At 44.4% G+C, this 26,355-nt stretch overlaps 1 protein-coding gene across 1 annotated transcript in view; it reads right to left on the bottom strand.

Annotated features, from left to right (window-relative positions):
* LOC134573260 (uncharacterized) overlaps positions 1–26,123 on the bottom strand; it is a 41,228-nt gene extending 15,105 nt beyond the window's left edge. The window contains exon 1 of the mRNA XM_063432893.1: positions 26,026–26,123. Coding sequence (XP_063288963.1) covers positions 26,026–26,083 — 58 coding nt within the window. The 5' untranslated portion in view covers positions 26,084–26,123. The remainder of the gene's footprint in view (positions 1–26,025) is intronic.
* Between the last annotated feature and the right edge of the window lie 232 nt (positions 26,124–26,355).

Consider the following 26,355-nt stretch of genomic DNA (forward strand, 5'->3'; position numbering starts at 1 on the left):
CGATTTATCGGCACCACACACCTCAACCACTCCTAGCCTTAACTTCCTAATACCATCGGAGGAATTCACCCTGCAATATTCCACTATAGATCACGCCATTACGGCTATCATACAGGCAGGAGTTGGTGCATGGCTCAGCAAGACCGACATAACAAATGCCTTCAAACTACTACCGATCCACCCTACACTGTGGCACCTACATGGCATCAAATGGGCAGAGAACTACTACTTTTTCTCACGCATAACTTTTGGTTCTAAAAGTAGTCCAGCCATATTTGACAAATTCGCCGAAACCCTATGCTGGTTATTACTCAATATATCCAGATGCCCTACAGTCATACATTATCTGGACAATTTCCTACTGGTCGAGGAGAATTCTTCCCCTCCCAGTAGCCTCAAAGAAACCGTCAGCCTATTCAACCAGTTGGGGGTCCCAGTCTCCCCTACCAAGACCGAAGGCCCAGATACCATCATCACATTCCTGGGCATCATGCTAGACTCAGCCAACATGCCACGCACTAAGGTAGAAAACATCCTTACAAATATCAATCTCTACATACAACTACGCACTTGTAACCGCAAAGAACTACAATCTTTACTGGGGTCACTCAATTTTGCCATGCGTATTATACCTCAAGGCCGTGCTTTCATCTCACGACTCCTCAGCATGTTCCCACTTTTTCTACATGATGCACACAGATTATCCCTAGATACCCAAGCTACGGCAGACCTACTCATGTGGAGAAACGTTTTAACCACCTGGAATGGTAAAAGCATGTTCCTCCCTCAATTGTCTGACACCTCTCCTACTATTTGGTCAGACGCGGCGTCTACCACAGGTTTTGCAGCAATATTCGGGAACGAATGGCTTTGGGGCAGCTGGCCTTCAGAGGTTCAGGACCTGGAGGGTTTTTCCTCTACCTCAGCTCTTTTTGAGATATATCCCATCGTGGCGGCTGCCGTGGCATGGGGACATTTATGGACAGGTTCATCAGTAAGGTGTTACTCAGACAACCAAGCAACCTGTCACATTATCAACAAAGGTCGCTCCAAATCCCTTACCATCATGAGATTTCTGAGGAAACTCACTTGGTTGGCAGCATGTCATAATTTCTTCTTGTATTGTGTTCATATTCCAGGTGTATGTAACGAGGCAGCTGACAATTTGTCTCGTTTTAAATTCCAGGCCTTTCATCAACTTCTCCCATCAGCCGCGCTCACAGCCACGGCCACTCCACTGTTCCATCGTCTAGTAATGGACTAGACGCTATCATGCAACATAGCAGAACATTGTTCCAACTAGCACTATCTACAAATACCCTGAAAACTTACGACAGAGCTTTCATTTTATTTAAAAGATTCCTTTCGGAACACAACATATTACAACCATTCATCATGACATCATTTTTAGGTTTTGCCTCTTTTTGCCACATCAAACTCAAACTTTCTTACAACACAATCAAACTATATCTAACAGGCATCCAACATCACATGCTAACGTTACAACCCAACAACTCAAGTTTTATGTCATCATACCAAATTAGGAACATCCTTAGGGGTATACAAAGATCCGAACCCCTGCATACAGCACAGAGGCTACCTATAGATTTTCATATCTTCAAAGACTTATCACACCTGCTAGATTTAAAACAATTTCCATCAGCACAATTCTTTTTTTTTTTTTTCAATTTGACAATTTTTATTTTGTCAGAACAGTAATATGGGGGATACAGAAAAAAGAAGGGGAAGGGTTACTCAAATCTTCCGTACAAAGGCGAAGTATGCATCCTTCAGCAGTTTAACATTATATATTGACAGTTTACAGTAAGAAATCCCCGATAGAGACTTGCCACATTTACCACATTCCACATTTAGTCCTGGTGTAAGACAGGGTATGTCCGTGTCTTGTACTATGTGCGTGTTGTGGCGGGTAGCGTTCCCTGAAGGGGGTACCTGAAGTTGAGTATCCTGGGCAGGGAGAACAAAGAACAAAGGGGGGTTATGAAGGGTGGTTGGTCTCTCCCAGCTAATCTCGATAAGGAGTGCATGAAGGTATTCCTTGTGCGTGTCTTAAATGTGGTATGAGGTGCATAGTTTTATCCCTTATCCCCTGTTCGGGGTCAACACGGTCTCCTACATCCGACCGAGAGGTCGAACCAGGTGACCACAGCAGTCTCAGGTCGGGTGCTTCAGCTCCCAATTCTCCCATACGTCGTGCCTCCAACCTTTATTGGGCGGGATGCGGGATAGATTCGATTCGTATTTCCCAATTTGGGAGAGGTGTCGGATCAATTCTTGCATTGTTGCGTTGGAAGGTGATAACCAATTTCTTGCGATAAGGTTTTGGGCTGCTACAAGGATATGGAGTATTAGATATTTAATTGGTTTGGGGTATTCTGCTTCGAACATGAACAGGAGCAAGGAGGCTGGGGAGTTGGGTAGAATGATCGAAGTGTGTCGGTGTACCAGTGAGATGACCGCTTTCCAAAATGGTTGAAGTTTTGAACATTTCCACCAAGTGTGTATAAATGTGCCTGATTCCTCTTTACAGCGCCAACAGACGTCAGAGGCCTTCGGGTCTATGGTAGCTAGGCGAGTGGGGACCATGTACCATCGGTAAAACCGCTTGCGGGTGATTTCTAGGTGGGACGCGCAAAAAGTCAGGCCTTTGGTCGCGGTTACTGAGGTCAGCCACGTTTGTTCTGGCAATGTGCGGTTTAGGTCGTTTTCCCAAGATCACACACATGGGAGGGTTTTTATACTTTTCTGGGGGAGTAGTAATGCATATATGGTGGAGATGGGTTTCTTTGCTGGTTTATCTGCCATCATAATTTTTTCAAAGGGTGTAAGGGTAGCTATAGGTGATGGCACAGGGTGTGGTAGGTGGGCCTTCCACCATGAGGTCAGCTGTAGGTATGAATGATAAGCAGTGTTCGGTAGTGTGTGATTGAGTTTCAATTGGTCGAAAGTGGCCAATCTGCCTTTGTCCAGTAGAGAGTGTATGTAAGTCACCCCACATCTATTCCATGTTTTATAATTAAGGTCCGGGATAAGATGCACCAGGGCTTTGATAGGAGTAGAGAGAGGGAACGGGTGGCAGCTACACGGGAGTTTGCGTGTGGTATCCCAAATCTTTAGTGTCGTTAAGGTGGCCGGGAGTGCTGTGGAAGTATCTCCCCTTAAGTGGGGCGGCAGCCATATTCGGTTTTAATATCATGGCTATGCACCCAATGTTGTTCTATGGAAACCCATTGAGGATGGGAGGTAGTCTGAGCAATGGAAAAGAGGGTGGCCAAAACCGCCGCTCTGCGGTAGAGCTGCACATTAGGAAGGCTCATACCTCCTGTCTTTACCGGTCGGTACAGTGTAGTCAAGGCTACTCTTGGTCTTTTTCCTTGCCATATGAATAAATTAATCTGTTTTTGGAGGGATATAAAGTAAGTCGTCGGGACAGTCAGGGTGAGTGTCCTGAACAGATACTGTAGTTTGGGTAGTATTACCATCTTTACCGCTGCTATGCGGCCAGACCAGGAGATGAATTTGTGTCTCCAGTTTAGTAGGGTGGTAGTAAGTTCCTTACTAAGTTTGGTATAGTTTAGATGGTATAACTCAGACATTACATGTGGGAGTTTGATGCCCAGAAATGTGAGAGTCTTTCCTCCAGTCGTAAGAAAACTGGTTGCGTAGGTCGGATAAATAGCTGACCTCCATCCTTACCCCCATGGCCTGTGTTTTGGATAAGTTCAACTTATAGTAAGAACATTTGCTATATTGTTGTAAGATTTTGTGAAATGCTGGTAGGGATTTGTGTGGTTCTGTTATAGTTAGCAGGACGTCATCTGCAAAAAATATTTAATTTATGTTCCGCGTCTCCTATCTTTACTCCTGTGACCTCTGTTGATAAGCGGATGGTTTCAGCTAGGGGTTCCAAGGCCATAATATATAAGAGGGGTGAGAGGGGGCACCCTTGTCGGGTACCATTAGTAATCGGGAAGGGCCTAGATTGGAAGCCAGACGTGAAGACCCGGGCCTCTGGGTTGCTGTATAGGGATTTTACGACAGAGATAAAGTGTAAAGGAAATCCAAATTTACTCAGGACTGCCTTTAGGAATGGCCAGTGAAGGCGGTCAAAAGCCTTTTCAGAGTCTAATGAAAGTGGGAGACTATTGGGGCAATTTCTGTGCATGGTATGCAGTAGTGCAATGGCTTTGCGTGTTCCGTCCAGTCCCTGCCTACCCTGCACAAACCCGACTTGGTCGGAATGGACAATAGTCGGCAGGATGGTCGTTAGTCTGCTAGCACAGATTTTGGCTAGGATCTTCACGTCTGTATTCAAAAGTGAAATAGGTCTAAAGTTAGCGCAATAAATTGGTGGTTTACCGGGCTTGGGCAAAGCCGCCACAGTGGCTGTAAGCATGTCCCGTGGTATGGACTCTTGCTCAGTGGTAGAAGTAAAAAGTGACACCAGTCGGGGGGCTATCAGCACAATTCTAGTAATCAAAACAGCAATTAATGTAGCCTTTTATGGGTTTTTGAGACCTAGAGAATTTACCGCCATCAATACAACACAGTCCACTCACATCCTGCTTCATTCACACTTAATCAAACACACACATGGACTATTATATCCTGACACTACCACATTCCAAAAACAATCAACATGCACCACCAGTAGAGGTTAAGTACTATCCGACTTGCAACATATGGTGCCCCGTCCAAATACTGGACTCTTATACACAGCATAACAAGGCACCACCATCACAACCACTTTTTGTTCTACAAGGTTCAGTACTCACTACTACCACCTTCATGACCCACGTCAGGTTGTTACTAACACAGCTGGGACTCAAGCCAGCTAACTATTCAGGTCACTCCTTCCGCATAGGAGCGGCCTCCACAGCCTCCAGTGTAAACATACCGGTTCATGTTATCAAGACACTGGGGCGCTGGAAATCATCCGCTTACACACGAAACATTCCTAACCCTGTACAAGAAGTAAGAAATGCTTTTCAGAACATGTCTTGTTAAAAGTATGTATCTTGGTGGTATGTAATAAATATTGAAATTTCTATTTTGCCCTCTTTATTTACAGGCCTACCTCATCGTCGGTTCTGGCACACCACAACCGACTTGCTATTTTAATACCATCCTACGCTTATTAATGTTTTATTACTCTGTACCATCATGAGCCCTTCACACAAGTATTAAGGCCTTTTGGCCTGTGTTTGTGGGAGGGGCGTATGACACACCCCCTCCCTACTTAAGGGACACCCCTTACCTGGCTCCATACCCTCGAGGTCAGCATTGCATCACCCTCCCACCCACTCCTCTTTATCAACTCCTTTTTCTTACATTTCTTCTTGGTGGGCCCTCTTTATTTACAGGCCTACCTCATCGTCGGTTCCGGCACACCACAACCGACTTGCTATTTTAATACCATCCTACGCTTATTAATGTTTTATTACTCTGAGCCCTTCACACAAATATACCGTATATACTCGAGTATAAGCCGAGTTTTTCAGCCCATTTTTTGGGCTGAAAAACCCCAACTCGGCTTATACTCGAGTCAAGGTCTGTATTATGGCAATTTGCATTGCCATAATACAGACTGGGGGGAGAGGGGGGCTGGCAGAGCTGTAACTTACCTGTCCTGCAGCTCCTGTCAGCTCTCTCCTCCTCTGCGCCGTCCGGTCAGCACCTCGGTCAGCTCCCAGTGTAAATCTCGCGAGAGCCGCGGCTCTCGCGAGATTTACACTGGGAGCTGACAGAAGAGCAGAACGGACGGCGCAGAGGAGGAGAGAGCTGACAGGAGCTGCAGGACAGGTAAGTTACAGCTCTGCCAGCCCCCCTCTCCCCCCCACTGAACTGCCACTGGACCACCAGGGAAGGAGAGCCCCCCTCCCTGCCATATATCAAGCAGGGAGGGGGGACGAAAAAAAAAAAAAAATACGAAATAATAATACAAAATTAATAATAATAAAAAAAAATTAATAATAACAAAAAAAAGGGGGATAAGGACCACTATGGGAGGGGGGGGGTATAAGGACCACTATGGGAGGGAGGGGGGTATAAGGACCACTATGGGAGGGGGGGGGGGTATAAGGACCACTATGGGAGGGAGGGGGGTATAAGGACCGCTATGGGAGGGAGGGGGGGTATAAGGACCACTATGGGAGGGAGGGGGGGGGATAAGGACCACTATGGGAGGGAGGGGGGGATAAGGACCACTATGGGAGGGAGGGGGGGGGATAAGGACCACTATGGGAGGGAGGGGGGGGATAAGGACCACTATGGGAGGGAGGGGGGGGGGATAAGGACCACTATGGGAGGGAGGGGGGGGATAAGGACCACTATGGGAGGGAGGGGGGGGATAAGGACCACTATGGGAGGGAGGGGGGATAAGGACCACTATGGGAGGGAGGGGGTGGGATAAGGAATACTATGGGAGGGAGGGGGGGATAAGGACCACTATTGGAGGGAGGGGGGTATAAGGACCACTATGGGAGGGAGGGGGGGTATAAGGACCACTATGGGAGGGAGGGGGTGGGATAAGGACCACTATGGGAGGGAGGGGGGGTATAAGGACCACTATGGGAGGGAGGGGGGGTATATGGACCGGGATGGGGGGGATAAGGAACACTATGGGAGGGAGAAGGGGGATAAGGACCACTATGAGAGGGAGGGATAAGGACCACTATGGGAGAGGAGGGGGAAGTAAGGACCACTAGGGGAGGGGAGGGTAAGGACCACTAGGGGAGGGGTGAGTCAGGACCACTGGGGGGGGGGGGTGAAGGAACACGGGGGTGGGGAGGTAAGGACCACTGAGGGAGGAGGAGGGGAAGTCAGGACATATGGGGGGGGAGGGGGCGGCAACATTTTTTTTGCCTACGGCGGCAAATATCCTTGCACCGGCCCTGCACACACTGCATTCACACACTGCATTCATACACACACACACTGCATTCATGCACACACACACTGCATTCATGCACACACACACTGCACTCATACACACACTGCACTCATACACACACGCTGCACTCATACACACACACATACGCACACACTGCATTCATTATACACACACTGTAAATAAATATTCAATTAATATCTTTTTTTTAGGATCTAATTTTATTTAGAAATTTACCAGTAGCTGCTGCATTTCCCACCCTAGTCTTATACTCGAGTCAATAAATTTTCCCAGTTTTTTGGGATAAAATTAGGGGCCTCGGCTTATATTCGGGTCGGCTTATACTCGAGTATATACGGTATATAAATATATATATATATATATATATATATATTTTGTAAATTCCTTATCAAGCAAGGATTGCTATGGATTCCTTAATTATATAGGAATGGACTTCTCTTATTTTTTAATTAAGTTAGTTAAAAACACAATATTAAGTTGTATGTCAGGTAACTATGTAGATACATATTGTGACAAACTTCCCTTTTTTAGGGAGTTTGCCATGAGTTTTTTGAGGGGACTACTTGCCCGCCTACTGCCCTGTGACTATGGCCCCTGGGGTGTATTGCCATTTAAAAAGTCTATTTGGGCTTATTGGATTTTAAAACACTTTTTCTGCCCCTTTAAATCCATGGGAAAATTTGCATCTTCCCCTCCCCCTTTTTCCTGTTCTATTGTTTCTCCAGCAGGGTGTTGTCCCAGGGACACTGCAAGACCAGTTTAAACTAGCTGCTTTGTCCCTCCTCAATCTCCCATCAGTACTTGCTATTTTATGACCTCATCCTTCTACAGTGCACTTTTAACATTGAAAATAGACCGGCCGCAGAGCCAAAATCTGTGGAACTATTTTGGGCATGAAAGCCATGCTTGCGGTCGGTCAAAAGAGACAACTTTAACCACATGGCGATCCAACTGTATTCGTGAAATCTGAGCGCTGTTCAGACATATTGAGCGCTCAGATCCAAGCTATCTGGGGATATGTTGGACATATAGGTTAAACATTGTATTATATGATGTATTTTTATGTGGTTTTTGTAACAGTTTTTGGACTTAGAGATATTTTCTGTACCTGGAGATAATTAAGTTACCACATCTACTTAAGCCAATTATCTCCAGGATAGAGGAGAAGATAAACCGGCCGCACAGCCTAAATCTGTGGAACTATTTTGGGCATGAAAGCCATGCTTGAGGTCGGTCAAATGTGACCTCCATGAAACTTTTGAACCCCTGCTCTGATCTGGGTGATTTTTGGATATGTTGTTCACCCAGATCAGGGATATCTATCCAGGGATGTAGGAGGATGTGGGGATATGTTGTTGTTTTGGGGTGTTTCTGGACTTTGGGTAAAACTGGATATTTTCTGCCTGTGGTAACTGAGTTAGTCCATTGTGTTTGATAATTGTATCACAGGCAGAGGGGAGGGTTTGTGTACATTAGCTTGGAGTGTCTAACTGTACAATACTGTGTTGAATGGCTGTTGTGACTTTGTGTCCTGTGCTCCACAAGGTCAACGTGGGTGGACCTTGTGGGGAAAACTGTATATAAGAAATGCTTTTGTGCTCATTAAACCAGTTCTACTTCACTTGTTCCTGTCCTGCTTCACTCTCTGGGGAAAGAGAGGTTCACCCACTGGAACGTGGAGCTTTGTCGTAGGTCCAGGGTGGGTAGGAGAAGGCGAGACCACAACCAAGCTGCGGAGGTTCATGGGGTTTGCGGTGGTTATGGTCTCTGGTGGAGTCCTCGGGAAATGCTAGAAGCATCCTTCAATGGAGGTACCCAGCCGGGGTGCCAGGTGATCTGTTACACATATATATGTATATTTATAGAAACCATTTTGAGTTGAATAATGTTTTGTTTATTGATTTTTTTCTGGTTTATTGAGGTTTATTATATTAAATGTTTGTAATAATTTTTTTTAACTTTTTATAATTAATAATAAAATGTTTATGTTTTATATGAAATATGTTGGTTTAGAACACATTAGTTTTTAGTGTACTCTAGGGATCCACACCATGTTTTTACAAGAGCCTTTGAATACCCAGTGTTCTGGGTATAAATGACAGCGCATGTGCTCTGTATTTAGTCTTGATGAATTCAGAGACTAAATGCATAGATGCAGTGGATCGTTTAAAGCCGTAAAAACAGCTTGCTGTGCTTTCTACCGTCAAGAAAGACATTAGGCTGTCAGAGTAGGACCTGCCAAGAATGGGGCACATTGACATTGTGACAGGCTTATGAAATGTATGATCATGTAACTAAAACACCCATTATTTGTGCTTAGATTAGGTGTTTAAAAAAAAAAAAAAACAACTATCAAAATCTGTGAGCTGTATAGTGGATGAGTGAGTGTGTTGGATCTTGTGTATTGTATGAATTGGCCACAGCAGGACCCCTTTTATGCATGTTCAGGTGGTTTTGTACGGAAAAATATTTTACAAGTTTATTTTAGGGGGAGGCATGGCTAACTAAGTTACAGCACAGATGTGTTCTTGTGGATCTCCGTCCGGACTTCGAAATACTAGCCGCAAAATAGACCCAAAAGCTAAGTAAGAGACAACATGAGATTCAAGGACAAGTGATTTGATTACCCTGACACACCAAAAATTTCTGATATCAGACTGTCTTTAGAGAGACCCGCTTCGTCAAGCTCAACCAAGATGGTGCCTGTAGCGCGGTTTGAGGAGGAGCCCTCAGAGGGATCGTATAGAGGCAGCGAGAAGCTTACCTCTCCCTAAACGGCGCTTTTTTTTTCAGGACTCAGACTCAGACTAAGACTCTTCACCGGCCACTAATGGAGATATTAAAAGTCTCCTACAGATCGCGAGGAAGGTCTGGAGGTCCGACCACCTGGAGCCGCAAATGGAGATGGGAGTCCCCAGACAAAAACTAGATGCAGTAGAAGCTAAAGAAAGTGCCCAGAAGAGAAAGCTGCAGAACACCCAGACTCAAGTAGACAGCCTGTCCCAGCAGGTGCAAATACTTTCCAGATCTGTCACATTACTTGAAACCAGGCACAGAAGACACAATATATGCCTGAGAGGTGTCCCAGAGAATGTTGGAGGAGATGCACTGCTGCCCTTCACTCAAAGGCTTCGAGTTTCAATAGGAATTAAAGGAATTCAAGTTATTAGTTTTGAGCACTAATAACAGCCGCTGTCAGAGTATGCAAAGCTGCTGCTGCACCACATGTAGTTCCAATAGACAACATAGTGATAACAACTGATGTTGCGGTTCAAACCGCCATCATGAACCACTTCAGAGAACTGGAAAATGTAAAATTTTAGGGCTGTCTATGGGGATCTACCATTTACTATATAAACGGAACAAAGAGAACTGTCTCTGATCAAGTACAACTGGGGAGCATATGGTTCCCTAATAGTGACTCAAGGAGATGCAGCACTTACCCTATCACCCACAGGGGACTCCAACGCCTTCTTGCAGAGACTGTCCGAGGCACAACAAGATAAGGCTCAAACACCAAGTCCCCTGACTTGACCCACTAGCATTGGTCACTGAATATAGCCCTAACATATATACTGTTACTCTTTAAAAGAGGATGTAGAGATGACATATGCCATAAGGTAAAAATTCTAAGTTTAGTTTCTTTTACTCACAGTGAATTCTCATTTTCTTTTTCTTTTTCTGATGTACAGTATCTCACAATAGTGAGTACAACCCTCACATTTTTGTAAATATGTTATTATATCTTTGTGACAACACTGATGAAATTACACTCTGCTAACATGTAAAGTAATAAGTGAACAGCCTGTATAACAGTGTAAATTGGCTGTCCCCTAGATTTTAACTCAACACACAGCCATTAATGCCTAAACTGTTGGCAACAAAAGTGAGTACACCCCTAAGTGGAAATAAAAACATAGAAACATGTGACAGCAGATAAGAACCATTCATTCCCATCTAGTCTGCCCAATTTTCTAAATACTTTCATTAGGCTCTGGCCTTATCTTATAGTTAGGATAGCCTTATGCCTATCCCACGCATGCTTAAACTCCTTTACTGTGTTAACCTCTACCACTTCAGCTGGAAGGCTATTCCATGCATACACTACCCTCTCAGTAAAGTAATACTTCCTGATATTATTTTTAAACCTTTGCCCCTCTAATTTAAGACTATGTCGTCTTGTTGTGGTAGCTTTTCTTCTTTTAAATATAGTCTCCTCCTTTACTGTGTTGATTCCCTTTATGTATTTAAATGTTTCTATCATATTCCCCCTGTCTCGTCCTTCCTCCAAGCTGTACATGTTAAGATCCTTTAAAGGACTTGTTTTCCTGGCACTATAGTGCCCTGAGGGTGCCCCCACCCTCAGGGTCCCACTCCCGCCAGGCTGAAGGGGAAGGAAGGGGGGTGGGGACTCTCCTCCTCCTTTGGTCGTCATCGGCTGAATGCGCATGCGCGCATTCAGCCAATCCATAGGAAAGCATTCTCAATGAAAAATCACAGTGAGAAGCGCGGAAGCACCTCTAGCGGCTGTCAGTGAGACAGCCACTAGAGGCTGGATTAACCCATATGTAAACAGTTTATCTGAAACTGCTATGTTTACAGCAGGCAGGGTTAATCCTAGTTGGACCTGGCACCCAGACCACTTCATTGAGCTGAAGTGGTCTGTGTGCCTATAGTGGTCCTTTAACCTTTCCTTGTAAGTTTTATCCTCCAATCCACGAACCAGTTTAGTAGTCCTTCTCTGAACTCTCTCTAAAGTATCAATATCTTTCTGGAGATACGGTTTCCAGTACTGTGTACAATACTCTAAGTGAGGTCTCACCAGTATTCTGTACAATGGCATGAGCACTTCACTCTTTCTACTGCTAATACCTCTCCCTATACAACAAAGCATTCTGCTAACATTTCCTCCCGCTCTATTACATCATCTGCCTACCCTTAAGTCATCACAAATAACCACCCCTAAATCCCTTTCCTCAGATGTTGAGGTTAGGACTCTATCAAATATTCTCTACTCTGCCCTTGGGTTTTTACATCCAAGATGCATTATCTTGCACTTATCCACATTAAATGTCAGTTGCAACAACTCTGACCATTTTTCTAGTTTACCTAAATCAGGATATGAGATCATGCCTGGGCTCAGGTCGTATGCAATATTGGCTTACCTTAGTCTCCAGATTCCATAATTCTAGCACCCTATGATACTTATTGCAAAGCAGTAAGGCCCACACACTAGACCTAAACTAAACCCTCATAGACTTAGCCACATCTGAGCAACTCACAAGGCAGATTTTAGGGGTGATAATGGCATAACCCTCCCCATAAGGCACTGGGGGAACATGAGCCTTTTTGGTGCCCAGCCTAAACTACTCCCCACATCCCTTCATTCTTCCTACTGGGAGACCCTGATTGGGGTAATTTGGTTAAAAATAATAATAAACAAAAACAAAATATATATATATATATTTCTAGTTGCTTACATGAGATTACGGTTAAGAGGAATGCTAACTAGTGATGTCCCGAACTGTTCGCCAGCGAAGAGTTCCTGGCGAACATCGCTTGTTCGCGTTCGTCACGGACGGCGAACACATGCGCTGTTCGGTCCGCCCCCTATTCGTCATCATTGAGTAAACTTTGACCCTGGCCTGTACTTCACAGTCAGCAGGCACATTCCAGCCATTCAGCAGCAGACCCTCCCTCCCAGACCCTCCCACCTCCTGGACAGCATCCATTTTACATTCATTGTGAAGCTGCATTCTTAGTGAGAGTAGGGACAGTGTAGCTGCTGCTGATTTGATAGGGGAATTGATAGCTAGGCTAGTGTATTCAGTGTCCACTACAGTCCTGAAGGACTCATCTGATCTCTGCTATAAGGACAGCACCCCAAAAAGCCCTTTTTAGGGCTAGAACATCAGTCTGCTTTTTTTTTCCTGTGTAATCTAATTGCAGTTGCCTACCTGCCAGCTTCTGTGTCAGGCTCACAGTGGATACTGTGCCCACTTGCCCAGTGCCACCACTCACTCACTGGTGTCACAAGAGCTTGCATTTAAACAAAAAAAACTATTTTAATGTAGTATAATAGCAGTCAGTTTCCTTCACTAGTGTGCGTTTCAGGTCCTGCCCAGTGCCACCACTCACTCACTGGTGTCACAATAGCTTGCATTTAAAAAAAAAAAAAAAAACTTTTTGGACTGTAATATAATAGCAGTCAGTTTCCTTCACGAGTGTGCGTTTCAGGGCCTGCCAGGGCACAGTGTCACACCAGTGCAACTCATATCTGGTGTCACAGTAGCTTGCACGCATAGTACCACTAATCGAAAAAAAAATGACAGGCAGAGGCAGGCCACCCCGCAGGGGCCGTCGTGGTTGTGGTTCTGTGATTCCTTTTGGCCCTAGAATAATGCCCAGTGTTCAGAGGCCACGTACCCTGAACTTGAAAAGTTCTGAGGACATAGTTGACTGGCTAACATAGGACACCCAATCTTCTACAGCTTCCGCTCGGAACCTCGACGCACCATCCTCCTCCAGCTTAGCTTCGGGCACCTCTCAAGTTACCACTTGCCCGCCTGCCGCCACCACCAACACTAGCATCACAGACGCTTCACTTGGTATGTCATAGGAGTTATTTACACATCAGTTGGAAGAAATTAATGATGCGCAACCATTATTGCCAGAGGATGTAGATAACAGGGATACGTCTCAGTCAGGCAGCATTACACACGTACGGTGTGATGATGATGATGTTGTACCCACTGCTGCTTCCTTTGCTGAGTTGTCAGATACAAGTGAAGCGGTTGATGATGACGATGCGTCCGTGGATGTCACGTGGGTGCCCGCTAGAAGAGAAGAAGAACAGGGGGAAAGTTCAGATTGGAGACAGAGAGGAGGAGGAGGAGACGAGTTGGAAGCAGGGGGAGGTCGTCGCAAGGAGCCAGTGGCACAGTCAGACAGCATGCATCGGCACCCGGGGTCAGCCAGACAGCACACCAATCAACGCATGCTGTGTCCACCACCAGAATGCCGTCATTGCAGAGCTCAGCAGTGTGTCATTTTTTTTGTGTGTCTGCCTCTGACAACAGCGATGCCATTTGCAACCTTTGCCAAAAGAAACTGAGTTGTGGGAAGTCCAACACCCACCTAGGTACAACTGCTTTGTAAAGGCACATGATCGCACATCACAAACGCCTATGGGATCAACACATGAATACAAGCAGCACACAAACTCAAAGCCGCCATCCTCCTCCTGGTCCAGCATCTTCAGCCACGTTAACCACTGCTGTCCTCCTTTCCCCCTCTCAACCATCCGCACCTCTATCTCTCGCCTTGAGCAGTTCCTGCTCATCTGCCCACAGTCAGGTGTCTGTCAAGGACATGTTTGAGCGTAAGAAGCCAATGTCACAAAGTCACCCCCTTGCCTGGCGTCTGACAGCTGGCTTGACTGAACTTTTAGCCCACCAGCTTTTACCATACAAGCTGGTGGAGTCTGAGGCGTTCAAAAAAATTGTAGCTATTGGGACACTGCAGTGGAAGGTACCCGGCCAAAATTTCTTTGCACAAAAGGCAATCCCCAACCTGTACTCGATTGTGCAATAGGAAGTAATGGCATGTCTGGCACACAGTGTTGGGGCAAGGGTCCATCTGACCACTGATACCTGGTCTGCAAAGCATGGTCAGGGCAGGTATTTCACCTACACTGCGCATTGGGTAAACCTGCTGACGGCTGCCAAGCATGGAATGCGTGGCTCTGTAGAGGAGTTGGTGACACCGCCACGACTTGCAGGCAGGCCTGCTGCCACCTCCTCTACTCCTCCTACTCCATCCTCTTCCATAACCTCCTCGGCTGAGCCCTCTTCTGCTGCTGCGTCTTGCTCCACATCAACGGCACCCCCCCAGCTCCCCAGGTACTGTTCCACATCCCGGATACGGCAGTGTCCTGCCGTCTTGGGGTTGACTTGCCTGAAAGCAGAGAGTCACACCGGACCAGCAATCCTGTCCACCCTGAATGCACAGGTGGATCAGTGGCTGACTCCGCACCAACTGGAGATCGGCAAAGTGGTTTGTAACAATGGAAGAAATTTGTTGGCGGCATTGCATTTGGGCAAGTTGACACATGTGCCGTGCATGGCACATGTGTGTAATCTGATTGTACAACACTTTGTGCATAAGTACCCAGGCTTACAGGACGTCCTGAAGCAGGCCAGGAAGGTGTGTGGCCATTTCAGGCGTTCCCACACGGCCATGGCGCACTTTTCCGATATCCAGCGGCGAAACAACATGCCAGTGAGGCGCTTGATTTGCGACAGCCCGACACGTTGGAATTCAACACTCCTAATGTTCGACCGCCTGCTCCAACAAGAAAAAGCCGTTAACGAGTATTTGTATGACCGGGGTGCTAGGACAGCCTCTGCAGAGCTGGGGATTTTTTTGCACTGGACGCTGATGCACAATGCCTGTAGGCTCATGCGTCCTTTTGAGAAGGTGACAAACCTAGTCAGTCGCACCGAAGGCACCATCAGCGACATCATACCATTTGTTTTCTTCCTGGAGCGTGCCCTGCGAAGAGTGCTGAATCAGGCCATAGATGAGCGTGAAGAGGAAGAGTTGTGGTCACTATCACCACCATAAACAGCCTTATCAGCATCGCTTGCTGGACCTGCGGCAACGCTGGAAGAGGATTGTGAGGAAGAGGAGTCAGAGGAGGAATGTGGCTTTGAGGAGGAGGAGGAAGACCAACCACAACAGGCATCCCAGGGTGCTCGTTGTCACCTATCTTGGACCCGTGGTGTTGTACGTGGCTGGGGGGAAGAACATATCTTCAGAGAGATCACTGAGGACGAGGAACAGGACATAAGTAGTTCGGCATCCAACCTTGTGCAAATGGGGTCTTTCATGCTGTCGTGCCTGTTGAGGGACCCTCGTATAAAAAGGCTGAAGGAGAACAACCTGTACTGGGTGTCCATGCTACTAGACCCCCGGTATAAGCAGAAAGTGCCTGAAATGTTACCAAATTACGGCAAGTCGGAAAGGATGCAGCAGTTCCAAAATCAATTAAAAAGTATGCTTTACACAGCGTATAAGGGTGATGTCACAGCACAACGGGAATCTAACAGGGGAAGAGGTGAAAGTAATCCTCCTCCTCCTCCCACGACCAAGCCGGCAAGGACAGGACGCTTTACAGACGTGTTGTTGATGGAGGACATGCAGAGCTTTTTAAGTCCTACGCATCGCCACAGCCCTTCGGGGTCCACCCTCAGAGAACGACTCGACCGACAGGTAGCAGACTACCTCCCCTTAACTGCAGATATCGACACTCTGAGGAGTGATGAACCCCTTGACTACTGGGTGTGCAGGCTTGACCTTTGGCCTGAGCTATCCCAATTTGCGATAGAACTTCTGGCCTGCCCCGCTTCAAGTGTCTTGTCAGAAAGGACCTTCAGTGCAGCAGGAGGTATTGTCACTGAGAAGAGAAGTCGCCTAGGTCAAAAAAGTCTAGATTACCTCACCTTTATTAAGATGAATGAGGGATGGATCCCGAAAGGACTGACAGTGGGCGATACATTCGACTAAAAAAAGGCCTGATGAGGGGGACTACTTAACACACCACTCCTATCTGGTGGCACATTAGATTGCACGTGCAGTGCCCCAAATTTGAAGTAGGAGGACCGACCCAGCATGTTTTTCCATCTCCCGCTTCCTAAAATCGATGCCTTATATACACGTCCCCTGATAGGGGACGTAACAGGGATTAAACTGATAGGAATAGTATTACTTAACACACCTTATAATAACGCAGAGAGAGGCAGTGCAGAGAGAGGAGTCTGAAGAAGAGGAGTCAGAGGAGGAAGGTGGCTTTGAGGAGGTGGAAGACCAAACACAGCAGGCGTCCCATGGGGCTTGTTGTCACCTTTCGGGGACCCTTGGTGTTGTACGTGGCTGGGTGGAGAAAGAGACCTTCAATGACATCAGTGAGGACAAGGAACGGGACATGGCTAGCTTGGTATCCAACCTTGTGCAAATGGGGAGTTTGCGGTTGTGCAAATTAACTGTTTGCGGTTGTTTGCGGTGCGTTAAACGGGGAGTTTGGTCTGTCACTGTGAAGCGGGCGTAACCCTTACACTACCTGATCGATACAACATCATACCTGATATTTTAAAGCAGGTTATTCCAAGCAATTTAGGAATGTTAGGTGATTTATGCCCTTTATGGATTAAAACCAGACTCTGCATTAACTATGTAATTTTCCATAGGAGTTTTGCAATGGATCCCCCTCCGGCATGCCACAGTCCAGGTGTTAGTCCCCTTGAAACAACGTTTCCATCACTATTGTGGCCAGAAATAGTCCATGTGGGTTTTAAAATTTGCCTGCCCATTGAAGTCTATGGCGGTTTGCCCGGTTCGCCCGTTCGCGAACATTTGTGGAAGTTCGCGTTCACTTCGCGAACCGAAAATTTTATGTTCGCGACATCACTAATGCTAACCCCTTCTCAGCCACAATAGGAGGGGGGGGGGGCAGGGGATGGAATACAAGTTTATGTTATGAAGGGGGATAAAAAAAAGAGGCAAGTCATTACGCATTGGATGTTCCAATATTTTGCAACTAATTGTCCAACTCAAAGCAAACTGCCAGTTTTGTTTATGCTATTAACAATGTATTGTTTGCTGTATTACACTGTCCACTTGTAATATGGACATATGTTCCCACTCACCGACTAGACTCTTTTCCCCATATGTCAGGATCACATGCCACACATCAGGTATCCCTGACACAGAAGAACTGAACAGGCGTCTATATGGTATGTATCATGCCATCCATGCTCTAGGCCAGGCATAGGCAACCTTCGGCACTCCAGATGTTTTGGACTACACCTCCCATGATGCTTTGACAGCATTATGGATGTAAGAGCATTATGGGGGATGTAGTCCACAACATCTGGAGTGCCGAAGGTTGCCTATCCCTGCTCTAGGCAATCACACTTATAGTGGCTTCCCCGCCCTATTTAGCCCACTACTATTGACTTACTCATTCTAAGACAGAGATTCTTGCCGTTGAATCCTTATCTTGTTACACTTTCTGATACAACCCCTTCTCTATTAACCACTCATTGGTTATTAGACTAACCAGAGTGGTGTCGAATCCGCGTCCCTGTTGGCATTTCACCCAATCAGGGATCGACACCAAAGCTCTTAGTGCACAACCCACGTTCTCTATATGATTTATACCAATAAGCATTTAGTCCTTGATTACTGATACTCACCTCAATTACCTTGTTCTCTGACTTTCCCCTCTTCCTTTCTTTTTTTGCACTCTGCAATCTAGGTGGTGGAACCCACAGACCCCATATACTGCACGACCCTCAGAGACAACCATTTGAGTAGTATCCCTCAACGTTCAAGGACTGAATTCCCCTGAAAAAAAGATCACTGGCGCTGTCAGAAATTCACAAATTAAAGGCCGATCTGGCTTTCTTCCAAGAAACCCACTTTCTTGAATGGGCAGCCCCAACACTCCAAAACCACAGATTCCAAGAGGGTTACTTTAATAACTAGAAAAGGACGTGACCACAAGGGCAGAAATATTCTGAGCAACAATGGCCTAACACTAGATAAACAATTTGAGAATTACAAAAAGGAATGCTATTGAGAAATGGTCAAAAGAGAGGTCAGGGTACCTGATCCCAATAGATTACCCACTGAGAATAGAACCAACACAATTATATAAAAGTATTAAAAAGGTAATATTTATTAGTCTTAATTGACACTAAACACACACATAAAGTGAAAAAAAAAAAAATGGGAAGAAAGTGATTCTGAAAAAACATAATAAAAACATGGGCGAATACGTAAATAGCCGCCCAGACTCATCTCGTATAAATATGTGAATCCCCTTGAGACCTGCAGATATATATTATTCTCATCACTAATCTAACTGTATGTATAAAGGCAGTATCAGAATATGGCCAATTTGTTTTCTAAGTTATCCCAGCCGACAGCTACTGGGGATATGTTGTGTTTTTGGTCTACTTTGGGGGTTTTGTAAAATGTGTTTTTTCTGCCTGGAGATAATTGGGTTAATACAGTATCTGACTCAATTATCTCACAGGCAGAGGGGAGGGATTGTATGTTTGCTATGGGGGTGTCATACATTTAATTACTGTTTTGATTAATTTGTAAGCTTTGTCTCCCTGTCCCCAACAAGGTCCATGTGGGTGTACACCTTGCTTGGGGACTTGCATAAAAGGCCAGCTGTGGCTTTCATTAAACAGAATGCTTTTTTTCCAGGGGTATGGCATCCAAAAAATCCACAGCATCCAAAAAGAAAAAGCTGAGAGAAGCTGAAGTAAAACAGCTTGTCTCGGACATCAGGGAATTAGAAAATAAACATCAAGCTACACTATCTCTTGACTATAACCACTTAATTAATGTGCGTTCCAAGCTTCAAATCTTATTAAATATGCAAACCAAAAGAAAGCTACTGCTTACCAAATATAAATACTACTCCCACGGAGGTAAATGTGGAAAACTATTGGCTAGGGCTCTCCAACAACAGCAACGATCAACATTTATAGAAAAAATCTAAATGGGTTCTGGCAAACCTTTGTACTTAATCCCCGACATCATGACGATTTCACGATTTATATACATCCCAAGACACACCACCTCCCAAGGAGTGCATGATTAAAAATCTAGAATCTAGGATCAAACACACAATCCCCTACAATCCCCTACAAGCATTTGATGAACCCCTCCATCCTGATGAACTGCATATGGTCATTAAACACCTTCCACCTGGCAAAAGGCCAGGCCCAGATGGATTTACAGCCAAATATTATCAATTGCTCTTACAAGAACTATAACAACCCTTTTTGAAAGCATTCAATTTGCTTACCTCTGAAATAGGCCTTCCCCATTCTGCACTCGAAGCTCATGTTACCCTAATCCCAAACCCTGGAAAAGATTCCACAGAATGTGGCAGTTACAGACCCATTTCCCTCATTAACGTTGATTTAAAAATATTTACTAAAATCCTAGCCAATCGCCTGCAGACGTTTCTGGGGTGACTAGTCTACCCTGATCAGGTTGGTTTTGTACCAGGGAGGGACGCCAAAACCAATACCACCAAGTTCCTCAATTTGATCTATCTCTCTAAATTATCCACTGCTCAATCTCTCCTTCTCTCTATCATCGCCAAGAAGGCATTTGACAGGGTGGACTGGTCCATGCTTCTAAGCACAGTGTAGGCTATGAGCTTTGGTCTCAATTGGATAAAGTTGCTTGGAGCGATCTACTCCAAGCCCACAGCTTGACTTAAAATCAATAGACAGTTGTCCGATCCAGAACACATCAGAAACGTCACGACACAGGGGTGCCCCCTTTCCCCTCTCCTCGTCATCCTGGTCATGGAACCGTTCTTACAGGGCATAAGGGATAACCCCGATATTCAAGGAATGCAAATGATAACCACAAGCGTGCTGCATTTGCCGCCGATCTGTTATTTATTATCTCCAACCCGATAGATACCATGCCACATCTTATCCAAGAAATCTCATGTTATAATGAATGATCTAACTTTCAAGTCAATTTCGCTAAAAGTGAAATTCTTTCATTGAACATTGCCCCAAATGTGAGGGCCACCATTACAACACGATATCCATTTAAGTGGGCCTCTACGGCCATTAAATATCGAGTGTTGCTGCCTAAAACTCTTCCAAAAGTGTTTGAGCTTAATTGCCCGCCACTTCTACAGGAGGTGACCTGAGATCTAAAGCAATGGCACAAGCCACATTTTAGCTGGCTATGCCGAGTAAATATTTTAAATATTAAAAGCCCTGTGAATTGCACATTTTCTCTCTCTTTAAAATTCACCTTTCTCTCTCTCTCTCTCTCTCTCTCTCTCTATCTCTCTCTCTCTCTCTCTCTATATATATATATATATAGAGAGAGAGAGAGAGAGAGAGAGGAAGGTGAATTTTAAAGAGAGAGAAAATGTGCAATTCACAGGGCTTTTAATATTTAAAATATTTACTCGGCATAGCCAGCTAAAATGTGGCTTGTGCCATTGCTTTATATATATTCCCTTTTCCCAACTATACACACCCTCTCTCTTTTACTCTCAGCAGATGATCAATGGAGTGGTAACTGTATCATGTGTCTATGCCTCTTTTACTATGTTAATTTAGTGTACTTTCCATTCAATCAATGGCTAGTTTTGGTAGCAACATTTACTAGCCTATTTCAAATGTATATGTATTGTTTGTTTGTATGATTAGCCTCTGAATTGCTGAAAGAAAGGAGTGAGGACTCTGACTTGACACTCGGTTTTTAAGTTATTATTTTTATTTATTAATGTTATTATTAATTCCAAGTTTACCCCCACCTGCGAGTTAACATTTATTTCACACTCCCATCATTTACACAATCTTGGGCCAGGGACCTAGCAATAGATATTTCCAGGGAGGAGTGGACAAAAATATTAATTAAAGTGAACAAATCCTCTGTAAATTCTAACATTCAGGAGGGAAACTATAAAAGAATCATGAGATGGCACTACTCACCAGCTCATCTACATACCTACATACTAATTAGAATTGAATGTTCCTAGGTGGCCGCCATTTCGTGCATACCAACGCACATGTTGAGAACAATGGACGGAGGCCATCTTGGCTCCCGAACGCGGCCAGCGGGACTTGGTCATCGAGTGCCTGGAATTGTTTTGGGCATAGCACTCGCACAAACACCCGGTCTCTATGGAAGTCCCATACGTACCACTTCTCCATACGGTAGACGAACAAGAACGAAGAAGAATCATCTTTATTCTATCTCTGGCGGTTTTCGTATAAATCCACGCAAACGGAGACTGGCTGTTGCTGCCAATTCTATGGAACTTTTTTTCGGATAAAACCTCGTGGCAGGCCGGTCAAACTTCCACACAGTGCCGTTCGAAAAGTACCGAACGGATTTGCTTGAATTTTTAATATGTTACTCCCATCAAACTCAGCTACACAGGGATATGGGGTGTGGGGCTTTTATGTATATACAGTATATTTATGAAACATTTGAAATTAACTTTTTCTGGTCAGCAGATGATTGAGTTTAGTATGTTTCCAAAACTCAATTATCTTGCTGGCTCAGAGGAGAAGTTTGATGCTGTATAAATTGAATGCCCTTGCTTCCATTAAACCAGTCTTGTTCCAGCATTACGCTTTGGCTCATGTGTGGTTTATTATGCGACACCAGCGATATTTTACCCTGCGGATTATTGGCGATATTCTTTTATGGGAATAAGGGAATGACAGACGGTAACACTTATTCAAACTGTCACAGGTACACATAACGATATTAATCCACACCATTACTGCATTCCGTATCCCACTTGACCCAAAACCCATACTATTCTACTTATTCCACACACCGCTACCTAAACACACATCAATGTTACTTGTGCACCTTCTGACAGCGGTCAACCTCCTTATTCACCTAAACTGAAAAAAAATCTGCAGCGCCCACTGTCCGGGAATGGATTCACAAAGTAGATTCTATCTGAGTCATGGAAGAACTGGGATTCTCCACCTCTCACAAATACCCCTATACGGGAAGATTTGGGACCCGTGGGTAGAATTCTTACAGGGAGAAGCCATGTCCTAACACCCCCCACCCCTCCACCTATCCCCTTTTTTCTTCTCACCTTGCTCCACTCCCAAGTACCTTTCACTCATACTCCGCCTTTATCCTACATATCCTGATCCCTCATAACCTTGGGGGCTAACAGAAAACTAGAGATAGAGCATATCTCAAGGAAGATGGGCCAGGGAGGAATGGGAGCGGTAGGGTGTATTCTTCCTGTTGAAGACATGACAGAAGAGCACTATAGAGCCTTATTATCGAGTTTTGTATTCTTTTATATTCTGTAACAAGACCCCTGTATGGATTTTTAAAAGGCCGTTCATTTAAATCATTAGTCTAAATTCACCTAGCTTGCTGTTATAATACAAGCCGCTTGGATTATGAATTTTCTACCGAATGATCGACCACCCAGGACCGACCACCCACCTCGTTAACCTCCCTGCCTCGTGTAACACCTCCAAATTAGTGAAAACCGCAATGTTCTAATTGTTATACAGGGTGGTCGGCGCTCATCTGTGCAAACACGTGGCGGCGGCCGTTTTGTTTAGTCGAAGGCACTCAGCAGTGTTTGGTCGTCGAATATGTGGAACTATTTTCGGCTACTTTTCACACGAACACAGCTGAAACTTCTACCTTTTGTGCGTTCGGCTAAACCCATACGAACAGGGCGTTATTTCTATGGAACAAACTGTCCAACGAGCCGCATCCACTGACATTAAGCACGAATCACTCCGTTCGTGCAATTTGAACTAAATATGAATGAGGGGTTAGACCGACCGCACAGCCTGAATTCTTGGAACTGTTTTGGGCAGGAAAACATGCGTGCGGTCAGTCAGAAGGACATTAACCTATCTCCTGAACCACTGAACCGATTCAAGTGAATTTTGAATATGTTTGTCCCCAAATTATGCAATTTATTAATATCGCATGTAAACTCCTAAAGTTACAAAAATGGCATAAAAGTATGTTTTTTTAGCTTGGAGATAATTGAGTTGATACAGTAATTAACTCAATTATCTCCCAAGCAGAGGGGAGGATTCTCATCATAAAAAGTGGGTGGGCTTATCAATGTGCCTTTTTTTTTATTGGTTGCTAAATTTACAGTTCCAGTGCCCCACAAGGACCTTGCTGGTAAAGTTGTATATAAGCAGGAATAAATGCTCATTGGAGTCACTTCTCTTATTGGGGGTAACCAGCTATACAGCTAATCACACTTGCTCTTTTAAGAGCTTCCTCACCCTGGATGAAGACTGGATGCTGAGAATACACCTCACTCATCGGGAGAAGGACACCCTCCAGCGGTGGAAACCCATCTACTACCCGGGGTAACCGCTACATATTCCCTGGAGGGTTTAGTATATTTTACTTTCACATTTCACAACACCCTCATTTGAGACAAGCGAAAGAGCTAACTCACATATGGAAAGGCTGTCTCACGCTGTTATCACGTGTTACACCAATAATACATCCACTATACACTTAGTTGTATATGGGTCTGACACCTCCACCTCCAAGAACCTCCATTTCGATCGTACCATGACAGAACACACATACACAAACTGAGTGTACCTCCTAATGTCAACTAGAACCCTATTTGTATTATTGTGTATTTTCATGCTGATCACTATTTCTATGTATTTATTCATAGGCTGTTAATTTTTGCTTGTTACAATCCAAGATGTATTCGAGAAGATGCATTTTTGTCATGTACCTGCATCATTACACCTCAATAAAGTATTTCAAAATAAATAAATAAATAAGAACTAAGCACGCAAGTAGAAAAATCATGTCCAACACAAATTAACTTCTGGAAGCATGCAGGATATGTAAATTGCATGCATGCAACATAATAGGAATAATATATTTACTAACATAATAGGTAAATACCAGAACAGAGCAGGTACAGTGCCGGCATATACACAGTAGGTACAGTGCCAACAAACACACAGAGCAGGTACAGTGCCGATGTACACACATGGCAGGTATAGTACAGACATACACAGAGCAGATACAGTTCCTACATACACACAGAGCAAGTACAAGAAGACATACACACAGAGCAGGTACAGTGCCAACTAACACACGGCACAGGTACAGTGCCGATATACACACATGGAAGGTATAGTGCCAACATATGCGCAGGCCAAGTACAAAAATACATACACACTGAGGAGACACAAGAAGACATAAACATAGAGTAGGTTCAAGTTGACATGCACACAGAGCAGGTACAGTGCAGACATACACACAGAGTAGGCACATGAAGACATACACACAGAGCAGACACAAAATGACATACAAACAGAGCAGGTACAGTGCAGACATACACACAGAGTAGGCACATGAAGACATACACACAGAGCAGACACAAAATGACATACAAACAGAGCAGGTACAGTGCAGACATACACACAGAGTAGCTTCATGCTTACATGAACACAGAGCAGGTACAATTCTGACATGCACACAGTACAGACACAATGCAGACATACACATAGAATAGCTTCAAGCTTACATGCACACAGAGCAGGTACAATTCTGACATGCACACAGTACAAACACAATGCAGACATACACATAAAGTAGCACACAGATAAGATGATAACATTTGGAGAGTAAGCACAATGCAGACATACACAGACAAGGCTCCATAGACAGACTGTCAAACTGCGGGTATCCTACCTCACTGCTCTATACAATAAATAAAGGTAATATGTTTTATGGCCTTTCTTGCTTGGTTTTTCCAAATAAATTATATATGAATTTATTAGCAAAGTGATATATTCACTACACATGTGGTGGTGACCTAGGACCCAATAGGTAAAATCTGAGGGGAGGTAGATTCAATCTCCATTTTATCTGCATTAAATGTATAAACTACCCGCTCCTCGCTGTTTAGTGGATACAATATATTAAGCGCAGTGTTTAGAGGTGAACACACTTGTTTGACACTCTCTGCAGTTACTGCTGCTAAACGTGTCCTCAGGCATGTTAACAATGAGTTTATTCAAGCTAATCATGGTGAATTCACGCAGAATTCATAGGTTTGACTTGCCAGCCATGTCAGTTGTTAATTACATTGTACATAGATAACAACAACAAGTACAAGAAACAACAACAGTAACTATAATAATAAATAGACAGGAATAGGAAGTAGGACAGTAACTATAATAATAAATAGACAGGAATAGGAAGTAGGACAGTAACTATAATAATAAATAGACAGGAATAGGAAGTAGGACAGTAACTATAATAATAAATAGACAGGAATAGGAAGTAGGACAGTAACTTTCACTGTCCTAGGGTGCTGAGGCTATTATTGCCCAACTTAACGATGTTCATGTTATTGACCTTGGAATGATAAAGGACTGAGTAGTTAATAGTAGTTAATGCAGTAGGAGCATTAATCACTGAGAGATTCACACTGACTTGCTTAAACTGCCTTTTAGCAAAGGTATTTATTACGCTCTTACCAGCTATAAACACACAAATCAACACGATCATCATGTTGCGACTCCCAGAATATTTCATGTTTCTCTGTAATGATTCCAAACTGCCAAAAATGGTGAGGAAATCCTACATAGCTGTTTTTATGTACTTCTACACAATGCAGTGGGGAGGGGGATAAAGGAGGGACTCGTACACTATCTGACAAGGTATACAGAAAAAATCTATTCCCAACATTTGTCGTTAAGGTAAGGGAGAGGTTTGTATAGATTAATTCCATATAGAAAATAATTAATAGGGCAGGGTACCTGGCTGAACCAGTTTTGTATGAATAAGCACAAAAAAAGCCATAATTT

This window comes from Pelobates fuscus, chromosome 9 (assembly GCF_036172605.1).
Source record: "Pelobates fuscus isolate aPelFus1 chromosome 9, aPelFus1.pri, whole genome shotgun sequence".
Lineage (NCBI taxonomy): Eukaryota > Metazoa > Chordata > Amphibia > Anura > Pelobatidae > Pelobates > Pelobates fuscus.